The 12,202-nt window shown below is 42.8% G+C and overlaps 1 protein-coding gene across 1 annotated transcript in view; it reads left to right on the forward strand.

Annotated features, from left to right (window-relative positions):
• CSTF3 (cleavage stimulation factor subunit 3) overlaps nt 1–12,202 on the forward strand; it is an 83,639-nt gene that overhangs the window by 65,176 nt on the left and 6,261 nt on the right. Inside the window, exons 9-16 of the mRNA XM_077321907.1 lie at nt 3,266–3,343; nt 3,513–3,675; nt 4,759–4,868; nt 5,388–5,504; nt 5,640–5,714; nt 8,992–9,135; nt 9,285–9,387; nt 10,246–10,315. Coding sequence (XP_077178022.1) covers nt 3,266–3,343; nt 3,513–3,675; nt 4,759–4,868; nt 5,388–5,504; nt 5,640–5,714; nt 8,992–9,135; nt 9,285–9,387; nt 10,246–10,315 — 860 coding nt within the window. The remainder of the gene's footprint in view (nt 1–3,265; nt 3,344–3,512; nt 3,676–4,758; nt 4,869–5,387; nt 5,505–5,639; nt 5,715–8,991; nt 9,136–9,284; nt 9,388–10,245; nt 10,316–12,202) is intronic.

Raw genomic sequence — 12,202 nt, forward strand, 5'->3', positions numbered from 1 at the left:
AGAGGGTGATAATGCTTTTAGCCTAATTAATGGTGACTGATTACCTGTAACATTGCTATAACTCATCAGTTTGCTCATAATAACCTCTATATATGTGGGCAGCAGTGAAGGTCACATGGTAGAATAGAGACTCTTGGGGTGTCATAAATTAAATGTAATGGTAGCAGATTCTCCCTGAGACACACACATACATATATTCTCACAAAAGTGTGAGGTGGTAGTAGAAAGTAGGAAAGGGCAATATAGAGAATTGCCTATTTATCTCTTTGATTTATTGTGGGTTTTCCTAGATCTAAGTTCTTAACCTATCTGAACTGATGTCAAGTATGGAAATAGGCTTGTTAAAATAGTTTAAAATGGCTATTTTATAAGTATTGTATATAATTCCCACAAGTCTTGGTGGTTAAAGAAGGAAGGCACCGCCACAGGAAGAAGGGAACTGGGCTTCAGAGTATATGCATGCAATATTTGAGAAGATGTGTAGAATTTTAAAATCTAATTTCTTCATAATTATTTATTTATTTATTTATATTTTATTTATATTTATTGACCACTCCTGGTCCAAACTGGCTTGTGGCAGTTCACAGTAAACCCCCAATAAAGCATTGAGAAATGTTGAAAGTCGAGTTAGAGTTTTTCCACCATATCTTTTTGTTATTGTGATTGGTTGGGTTTGTGTTATGTTTTTATGTCTAGGGGTTTTAATGGGGGGGTTTTACTGGGATTTTATTTAATTGTAACCTGCCACGAGCTGTTTGGCAGTGGTGGGTAATAAATCAAAATAATAATAATAAAATAATTTCCCAGGCAACAAATCTGATTCCCTACCACCCCAGTCCAGTATCCCACACTCACTGCCAGTCCACCTCAGTAGAGGGGGATTAATTGCCCTAGATGTTCAAGGAGACCTGAGGAGGGACCCTCGATCTTCCACACCCCAGCCTCAACCGAATGCCTGGTGGAACAGTTCCATCTTGGAAACCCTGCAGAATTGTCCCAGCTCTGTCAGGGCCCTCAGCTCTTCTGGGAGTTTATTTCACCCTGAGGGCTGAGGACCACCAGTAGGTTCAGACCTGCAGAGCCCTGCTGGGGGCATAAGGAGAACAGGCGGTTCCTCAGATATGCAGGGCCCAGACCACAGATGGCCTTAAAGGTTAATATCAGAACCTTGGATTCAGAACAGAATTGGCAAGTATTGCAGGTGCCTCAGTACCAGCTGGTTATTGGCCCTCCAAGATGACCCCGAGAGGACCTTAGCAGCTGCAATTTCCAAGTCAAGAACAAGTTACAGAAGTGAGTTATAGAAGTCTAGTCTGGAAGTTACCATTGCATGGATCACTGTGGCCAGGTGTTTCGGAGACTGGTAGGGCGCTAGTAGATGGAAAAATGCCACCTGGGCTACCCTAGTGACCTGCACCCCCATAGATAGGGAGGCATTGAAGATCATACCCAAATTACTGGTAGTAGGTACAGCCTCAGGCTGTACCCCATCCAGGGAGGGTAAACACATTTCCAGATCTTGCCCCTTCTTGCCCAGACACAGGACCTCCATCTTGGAGGGGTCAAGTTTCTGCTTGAGCCATCCAGCCACTGCTTCCAAACATCTGGTGAATGTTTCCAGTGGGATTGGGGGGAGGGCAGCCAACCAGCCATGAGAAGAGCTGGGCATCCTCTGCATATTGGTGATAGTTCAGCCCAAAACTCCAGGCCAACTGCGCATATAGATGTTAAAAATCATGGAGGATTGTATTACCCCATGTGGTACTCCACAAGAGAGTATGTAGGGGGCAACAACTTTTCTCCCACTGCTATTCTCTGTGTCCAACTCTGGAGAAAGGAGATCAGCCACTGCAAGGCTGTCCCCTGAATCCCCATCCTGGCGGCATGGTGAGTTAAGAACTCATTGTCAGCCACGTCAAATGCAGCTGACAGATCTAACAGCAAAAAGATAGCCAAACCACTCCAGTCCATCCATCAAGGCAACCAGCACGGTCTTGACCCCATGGCCGGGACAGAAGTCCGAATGGTATGGATCAAGCACCAAAGTTTCATCTAAGAATGCCAGGAGCTGGTTCACGGCAGCCCTCTTGACTATCTTCCCCAAAAGTGTAAGTTATAAGACAGGGTGGTAGCTGGCAGGGTCCCACAGATCAAGCAATGTTATTTTTTTTTCAGCAGGGGACAGACCACTGCTTCCTTCAGCCCCCCAGGGAATCCCCAGGTAACAGGGAAAGATTTATAATCTCCCTCAGGGGGCCCCCTATCTGCTTGTTGCCTGCTTTGAGCAGCCAAGACGGACAGGTAGCAGGTGGTTGCCCTCTAGGTAGCAGGTGGTTGCCCTCACTGCCCCCTGCAACTTGTCCACTTCTTTCAGATACATGATAGTTAGGAGAACCCAGCAGTGATCTGCCTCTTGAACAGGCTCAGTAAGAGGCAATTCTCTTTTGCCCTTAGGATAGTGAGCTTGCCCAGCTATCTTTTCATCCTACACTTGATGATGTCATTTGCACCACTGGATTGTGATCTCCATTTTGCCCTTAGGATAGTGAGCTTGCCCAGCTATCTTTTCATCCTACACTTGATGTCATTTGCACCACTGGATTGTGATCTCCAGTATAATGGTTGGCTTTCCTATGCTTGACACCACACTGTGTTGCTATTGTACTGCAAACAATAGGACTGACTCTCAGCTAATACAGCAAGCATCTTCTTCCTTCTTCTAGCAGGGTAGAATTCAGATATCAAGAGCTTTCCCATTTGGGTCAACAGGAGATAGAGATAAAATAAAACTGGTGCAGGACTAGGGTCATCAGCTCTGGGTTAGGCAGTTATTGAAGATTCTGAGGATAAAACTTGAGAAATGAGGGACTTGAGGGGAACAACCTCAGGGGGGTAATACCATAAAATCCATTATCCAAAGCAGTAGTCCGGAGATCAGTTGTAATTCCAGGAGCTCTCCACGACCCACCTGGAGATTGGTAACCCAGTGCAGGACAGAACTGAATGAGAACACAGCCTCCCTATAATCCAGTTTTCTTATTCTTTGGAAAAGGAATTAAACTTCTCTGCTCTCCTTAACATGCACTGCACTGTTTATCAGTGATTTGGAGAGTACAGAGTTAGATTGAAAAGACGCGATCCCAATTTAGGCAGTCAGTAATAAAAATTGTGAGTTGTTTCTCTCCTTTTTTTGGAGATAAAGAAGAAATGACTACCCTTAGATGATCATGGTCGGGGCTTAACTGATTGTTTTTCTTTCTTATAGGGAATAAATGTTCACTTAGCTAAGAAAATGATTGAAGATCGCAGTAGAGATTATATGAATGCTAGACGTGTGGCCAAGGTATAGTGTCTCATTCATTGTACTGCCATTTTGTTTGATTTAAACAAATATTATTGTTTGTTTGAAACCTTCAAGTGCTGCAGAAAGTTATCCAAATGAAACATTACTTAAAATTTACCTTATAATGAGTCCCCCTTAAAGGCAGTAATAGTTCATTTTTTTCCTACAGGAATATGAGACTGTAATGAAAGGTCTAGACCGCAATGCTCCCTCTGTTCCACCACAAAATACTCCTCAAGAAGCTCAGCAGGTAGACATGTGGAAGAAATATATACAGTGGGAAAAGAGCAATCCCTTACGTACAGAAGACCAAACCCTCATAACAAAAAGAGGTAAATATGCATTCCTTTTGAGTTCCTCTTTGGAACTCAATGTTAAGAATTCCTCTGATGACTTCATCAGAAATTAAGCTCTGTTGAGGCCTTCTCTGAACACAAAAGTACATAATATGAACAGTCCAAGTGCATTAGGCTGTGAGCTGAAATCTGTTAAATGGATTTAAGTGCATTTGACTTTTCTCCGTGAACAGCTAGCATATACATTCATGTACCTCACTCTCCATAGTAGTTAATCTGCAAATGGCATCCATTGATCACTCTTGAAATAGTAAATCTATGTGGTTCTGGCTCAGAAGAAACAGAATATTATTGGTTTCTGCATCACCAAGCAATTGGCTAGTCAGGAATCTAATTTCAAACTTAAATTAAGCCAGATATAATTATGTAAGTACTGTCAAGTTGTAGCTGATTTATGGCCATTGGTGACCCTGGCAAGAGGCTTTCAAGGCAAGTGGGATGCAGACAGTTTGCCTTTTCCTTCCTCTGCAGAGTCTTCCTTGGTGGTCTCCAATCCAAGTTCTGATCCTGCTTAACCTCTAAGATCTGATGACATTGGGCTTTACCATGCCACCTTCCCTCCCAAATGTAGTTTAAACATTCTAATATAAAAAGTGTTGGAAATATTAGGATATAAATTGAACTCATTCTAGCCTTTCCTAGAGTTACTGTTGAGTTCTTGATAAGACGAAGAGTTGGGTGACTTTTTTTGACCTTTAAGAATAGCAGGCTGAATAGCTCAGTTTGTCCTGAGTTTATCAGGGCCTGGAAACTAAGCAGCATTGGCTACAATCAGACCCCAAAGGAAGACTGGGGTTGCTATGCAGATAAAGTCAATGCCAAACCACCTCTGCTTATCTCCTGCCTTGAACATCTCATAGTTGGGTTCACCATGTGTCAGTTGCAACTCAACAACACATTCTTCTCCTGAAAGATGCCATGAGGTGAGTTTTGAAGAGGCTGAGCACTGTGAATTCTTAATAAAATTTAGCAATAATTGGTAAAAAAAAAAATGCTAACTATTTGTGAATTACATCCTGATAGGAATATTTGTTTTCACATCTCTGTTCCTTTCTCCAGTAATGTTTGCATATGAGCAGTGCCTCTTGGTATTGGGACATCATCCAGATATCTGGTATGAAGCTGCACAGTATCTTGAACAATCCAGCAAGCTATTAGCTGAAAAAGGGGTAAGGTTTTTTTTTAACTGCAATTGAATATATGTATGTTTCATTTTTTATATACAAGTTATACTGTGAATGTTGTCAAAAGTGTTTGTGATTATATGCAAAAATACATCATTAAATATTTAAAAATGTATAGCAGTCCTAAATCTGTACTGTATCAGCAGTGAAATATTCTGAACTTGTTATGTTGCTGAATTGGATTAGACTTCTGTATTGAAATAGCATGTTTTAGTGCCCAGTCTTCTATTTATTGGTGGATTTCTGGAAGATATAATTTTGCATCATGTAACATTTCATATTAATATGTATGCTTTGCTTCGGTTCTGGTTTCAGACTTCTGGTTGGTTCTGTTGCATTGCTTATTGAATGTCTCCTCCATCAATTGTATTGACTCATTCTTTATAAGCCACATTGAGTCTCAGTGAGAAAGGTGGACAATAAATAAATAATCTTTTGGTTTAGAATATAGATCTCTGAGTTGAGTTGTTTTCAGAATAGTCTCATTATTTTGTGTGATTTCAGGACATGAACAATGCAAAACTTTTCAGTGATGAAGCTGCAAATATTTATGAAAGAGCAATCAGCACTTTACTAAAAAAGAACATGCTTCTTTATTTTGCATATGCAGACTATGAAGAGGTAAGCCCAGACATTACTGTCTCACTTTTTCATATAACCAGCACTTTCCATTTGAGGATCTCAAATTTCCATATAACCAAGGAAACAATTCTGTCGACTGAACTGATGAACTTGAATTAATTATATATTTTTCAGAGTCGGATGAAATATGAAAAGGTGCATAGTATATATAACCGGCTCCTGGCTATAGAAGATATTGATCCCACTTTGGTATGCTTAATCTTAATTCTTTGAAATGGGGGAAAGAATCAAAAGATATGGTTTTTCTCACATTGATTCTCTTAAGTCAAAGCCTAATATATTAAAATCCTTATGGCTACCTTTTAACCTTTAGTTTTCTGAAATATATAAAACAACCATATTTTTCATAGTTGTTAGTATATTGTTCCAGCAGTTTTTCATAGCAGAGATAAGACGTTATAATTTGGTTGTCTATATCAGTGGTCCCCAACCTTTTTGAGGCTGGGGACCAGCGGCAGCAGGGAGGGCGATTGACCAGCCGCGCATGCGTGACTACACATGCACATGCACAAAAGTGCAGCACATGCACAATTTCGGCTGTGCATGGTGCATACGCGCGTGCGCGGCTTGCTTCCCTCTCCCCCCCTCCCACAGTAAGAAGCTTCCTGGGCCGCAAGCTTGCGGCCCAGGAAGTTTTTTACTGTGGGGGGGCGGGGAGAGGAAGCCGCGGCCCGGTGCCAGGGCCTTCATGGCCCGACACCGGACCGAGGCCTGGTGGTTGGGGACCACTAGTCTATATAAGTTGCAAAATCTCTAGGAAAGATGTCAACTGTTTGTAAGCTTTAAGAACAGTAGCAAAGAGCCATTGAAGACTAACATTTCATTGATAGCAAAAGGATAGCAAGAAGTCATATTGGTAGATTCCTTCAGTGAAGAACTGTTATCTGGCAGATAAGCACATGTAAAGTGAATCTAAGCCAGAAGAGGCCCTTGGTTTCTGGGAATGTGTTGATTTATGAAATAATATTACTTATTTGTACAATTTAATCCTACTGGTTTTGAGACCTTTTGTGATTTAATCCTGCCTTTTGAAAAAACATCTGGCCAGTCAGTCAGTGTCTCATATTATAATAAATATAATAAATAAATGAATATTTATAGGCCACCACTCTCAACCACTCGGCTTGTGGCAGCTAACAACATATAAATCATTAAAACAATATTCTAACCCTACCCAGAGTAACTGGAAATGCTAACCCTAACCAGAGTAACTAGAAATGCTAGCTTCATTTCTGGTGTAATTGCCAAGATGTGGCACAGAGTGGTAAGGCAGCAGACATGCAGTCTGAAGCTCTGCCCATGAGGTTGGGAGTTCAATCCTAGCAGCCAGCTCAAGGTTGACTCAGCCTTCCATCCTTCCGAGGTCGGTAAAATGAGTACCCAGCTTGCTGGGGGGTAAACGTTAATGACTGGGGAAGGCACTGGCAAACCACCCCGTATTGAGTCTGCTATGAAAACGCTGGAGGGCGTCACCCCAAGGGTCAGACATGACCCGGTGCTTGGTAAAGGTATCCCCTGTGCAAGCACCGAGTCATGTCTGACCCTTGGGGCGACGCCCTCCAGCGTTTTCATGGCAGACTCAATACGGGGTGGTTTGCCAGTGCCTTCCCCAGTCATCACCGTTTACCCCCCAGCAAGCTGGGTACTCAATTTACCGACCTCGGAAGGATGGAAGGCTGAGTCAACCTTGAGCCGGCTGCTGGGATTGAACTCCCAGCCTCATGGGCAAACCTTTACCTTTACTATGATTTTAAAGAACATAAGAGCACTTCTAGATCTGTCTAGTGATCTGTCTAGTGCTGCATCCTGTCTCACACCATGGCTAACTATTTACTCTAGAAGGGCCAACAACAAAGGCCTTCCCCTGATGCTGTTGGCTGGTATTTGTATTCAGAGTTTTACTCCATCAAAAGTAAAAGCATGTGGAGATTCTTGTGCCTGTGGCCATGTATCTTTAATTGTTGCCATCTGAGAGGTAGGAAAAGTGAATGGTAGAAAATAAATTCTGTAGTAAACAAAAGCAAGTCTGTTATTTGGTAAGAAAAATTCTTCTACAGCCACAGCAAAGACAGCCAGCATAATTTGTTGTGGTTGTATCAGTGAAAAGACTGAACTCTTTAACAAAAAAAAATTATGAAAGTATTCTGTATGTCTATTATATATAGGAACTATTATTATCAAACTATAATTATTGCCAGAGCCTCTTGTAGCGCAGAGCGGTAAGTGGCGTAAATGCTGTCTGAAGCATGAGGCTGGGAGTTCAATCCCAGCAGCCGGCTCAAGTTTAACTCAGCCTTCCATCCTTCTGAGGTCGGTAAAATGAGTACCCAGCTTGCTGGGGGGTAAACGGTAATGACTGGGGAAGGGAATGGCAAACCACCCCATATTGACACTGCCATGAAAACGCTGGAGGGCGTCACCCCAAGGGTCAGACATGACTCGGTGCTTGCACAGGAGATACCTTTAGCTTTACCTTATAATTATTGCCAGTTTGGTGTAGTGGTTAGGAGTGCGAACTTCTAATCTGGCATGCCGGGTTCAATTCTGCACTCCCCCACATGCAGCCAGCTGGGTCACCTTGGGCTCGCCACGGCACTGATAAAACTGTTCTGACCGAGCAGTGATATCAGGGCTCTCTCAGCCTCACCCACCTCACAGGGTGTCTGTTGTGGGGAGAGGAAAGGGAAGGCCACTTTGAGCCTCCTTCGAGTAGAGAAAAGCGGCATATAAGAACCAACTCTTCATCTTCCTCTTCTGAATTGCTACCTAAATTGCCAGAATTTACTTCATAGCATCTAATTAAATTAAGTAAAAAGTAAATTTATGCAGTTGCAAACTGCTCATGTGCAACGACTCACAACAGCTCACATTTTGTTTTGTCCACCCTTCTTTTCTCCACGGCTATGGAGAAAATTGCCCTTGTCCACAGCTTTCCACAAAACTCCAGTGGCATATAAGAACCAACTCTTCTTCTTCTTCTAAAAAAAAACTTGTCATTGTTCACTCATTCCAGAAGTGGAAAAAATGTAAAAAGTCCTCCAACTTTTTCATGCTATATTGAGTGTGAAAACTCTTACGATAAAAAGCATTTTACTTATTCTAAGACAGAATATTTCATAGAACTTTTTACCCCACTGCTTCCCAAAATTGGAAAAACTAGAAAAAAATATGGGAGAAAAGACTATTCTTTGCTATGCAGAAAGGACATAGGAGGCTGTTTCCCTTTCTTAATTCAGTTTCTCAGGGCTAAAGTAACAGAATTTTACTTGAGGGTGTGGGCTGACACTCAGTAGAGGATTTGGGACAACCATAACAGGTTGTTTAGAGAAGAGGAAGTCAGGGAAATCTGCCTTAGCAAGGTCCTTGCATGCATTGCATGTAGGATGCAACTCTGTCTTTAATGCAGTGTTAACTTCTGAATATTGAATTGTATGTCAAAAATGTCCCCATTTTTTTTACGTATCAGGTATACATTCAGTACATGAAATTTGCAAGGCGAGCAGAAGGCATAAAATCAGGTAGAATGATATTTAAGAAGGCACGAGAGGATGTTCGGACCCGCCATCATGTCTATGTCACAGCTGCTCTGATGGAGTACTACTGCAGCAAGGTAATAACAGTCAGTGGATAGAATCATAGAATCATAGAGTTGGAAGGGGCCATACATGCCATCTAGTCCAACCCCCTGCTCTACGCAGGATGAAATGTTTATTTCAGCCTTGTAGCTTTCTTCAACTAATAAAGTTTTAAAATTTGCAGGACAAGTCAGTAGCCTTTAAAATCTTTGAGCTGGGGCTAAAGAAATACGGAGACATTCCAGAGTACGTCTTGGCATACATTGATTATCTTTCTCATCTGAATGGTAAGTTCTGAAAAATCGGAGACTTAATTCCATTGGCTTTTGGTTTCAGTTTTACTGGGCTTAATTCTTTCTCCAGGCAGTGGCTGTTAACACAAAACTGGACAACCTTTTTAGAATCCTCAGAAGATGAGACTGTAGTTGCCACTCATAACTGCCATATTATCAGTAAACAAACTGCCTATTATTTGGACTTGTACCTACAGTGTTAAGTGTACTAGGAAAAATCTGGCTTCTGTAGTGGGATGAAAAATGTTAGGGCATCATAGTCTATAGATACATGTAGAGATGTGCTGCGTTATAATGGCTAAGAGTGAGATGCAAACAGTGAAGATCCCAAATCTCACATCAATCACAAGCAGCTGTTCTCCTAGCTTTCCTCCCATCTATAACATGGGGATAATAGTAAGTTGTCTTCCTGTATGAGGTGGCTCTACTTAATGAAGTAGGGTGGTGTGTGAAGTATGGTGGTGAGCTTTGACATCCAAAGTGGCCGTTTCACGGCGCAGGAGGGGAGGGGAGGCACCAGTGGTGGTGCGCAACCCAGTGCCTGCACGCCGGATCAGAGCTCTGTGCCTGCGTGTGTTGTGCCAACTGGTGTGTCGGCGCTGGAGCCACCTCTTCCCCTCCTGCACCGCAACGCTGGCTGCTTCGGCCTGGAACGGCCGCTTCAGACGCTGAAGCGCACAACCCTAGTGTGAAGAAGTTGCCAACACAATGGTATCCACAGAAATTGTGGAGGAGGTTTTTAAATTATTTTCACCAAAATCAAAACTGCTTCAAAATATTCTTTTATTTCCCCATGTAATCGCTGTTATTAAGCTTATTTTCATATTCTTTTCCTTGCTTATTTTTAACTAGAGGACAATAATACAAGAGTCCTGTTTGAACGTGTATTGACCTCAGGGAGTCTCCCACCTGAGAAGTCTGGGTAAGCCTTGCCAAAGCCCCTTTCTGAACCATCTGGTCTTGCTGTGATTGAAGGCCCCTGGTACAGTACCAAGAACATCCAGATATAACACAATGTATACTTTCATTTGAGTCCTAAATAAGAGCAGCTGTAGGTTGTGGGTGTTTTCTTTGGGATTCACTTTTGGACACTGAATGTACTTTTATGATAGCCCTAATGTTAAGACATTAAGGGGATGTGGCATGGCATAATATAGACCAATCTCATCATAGCTCAGATGCCAAACAGGGATGATATTTGGAGGGGAGACCACTAAGAAAAATTTTTGCACATGAAGCCAATGACAAATTACCTCTGCTTAATCACCTGTGGGGTCAGTTATGACTTGATGGCACTTTACATACACAAACCAATTATGCACAGCAGCAGCTGTGCCGGGTTGCTGCCAGGTCCTTGCGGTGGGGTGGCATGCCCCGCCACATTCCGAGAACACATGAGGGATGGAATCCCCCAGTGCATGCAGGCTGCCCTGACATAGCACTTCCATGCGTACAACACCAGGGCTTGGAGAGCCCAGCTCGCTGCACAGTGACAGTGTGGGGATGGGAGAACGCCCTGTCCAGGGCTGCAAAGCTGACAGGGGCATTTGGTGTCCTTCTTCCATTATGCACAGGGCTGGCCTGGCAGGGCCGCTGATGGCACCTCCAGCAGCAAACGAAACACAGGAGCTTCCGCCAGGGCCAGGATGGCAGCAGCATTATGCATAATTGGAGATTAGCCCTGTTGCCACCACCCCAGACTTCCTGCCCTGTGCATAATTGATCACAGAGATGTTGATCTGCGCTATGAGAATGCTTTGTAGCATTTTCACATACATGCATTTCCTTCCCCTGTCTTCTGTGTCTTCTCTTCATAGCCTGCCTGCTCGATTCTCTACCTCTTGACCTATATGATCCATCAGATGGGGACAACTGTCTGAAAAGTGGGAGAAACACATATACAAATAGCACATATCACAGTACCAACCTCCCTCGAATTTCTCCCCGACTCCTAGCTATTTTGCCTATTTTAATCATGATGTATTTTCCTTTTGGCCTCTGACACCTGAGGCAAGTAGCAACCAGGACTGCAGACCTGGAAGCTCCAGTGGTACTCAGTGACCAATGGCAGTAGCAGGGAAGCAGTCCCAGGCATTATACTACCTATTGCTTATCAATTTCTTACAATTTCTGGGATTCATCTGTACAATGGCAAGAAAGTTGGAGGAAAGCAGGTCAAAACTGCAGGAAATGGCCCCTCTAACTTTACTTGCAGTTTAATTTATTTAGAGAATTTATATGCCACCTCTCCAGAGACGTGAGGCAGCTTGCATAGCAAGAGCAGGGAAACAATAAAATAAGCATGAAAATTATCAGTATTAAGACTAGCAATAATATAAGCAAAGAGCTTGCTAGGAATATAAAAAGAGTAATAGCCATAAAATTGTGTTCAGACTAGAAAGTGGCTAGACACAGGAAGAAAGATGGAACTCTTTAGTTAAACATCTGGTTGAAGAGAAATAGTTTGGCCTGACACCTAAATGCCCTGTCTGTGGTTGCCACCCACTGTGCTTCTGCAGGCAGGGACATGAACAACAAGGCTTAGGTAGAGAATCTCAGTAGGTGGGCTAGAGCACCCATTCTCGATCCCTTTTTGGCCACAGCTGTTTCAGGAACTCAAGTTCCAGGGGGCCCTGCAGTAGTCTGGCTGCTTGTACAATGAGCTAGGCTAAAAAAGGTCCCAGCTAAGAGTGAATTAACTATACTCAATGTACCTTTTCTTATATATACGCAAGGCAGATTTCTAGAACTTTCAACCAAGAGAAGCATATGCATTCCTTTTTTCCTCTTGAATGAATTAATTCAAGCA

Source organism: Paroedura picta, chromosome 2, assembly GCF_049243985.1.
Source record: "Paroedura picta isolate Pp20150507F chromosome 2, Ppicta_v3.0, whole genome shotgun sequence".
Classification (NCBI taxonomy): domain Eukaryota; kingdom Metazoa; phylum Chordata; class Lepidosauria; order Squamata; family Gekkonidae; genus Paroedura; species Paroedura picta.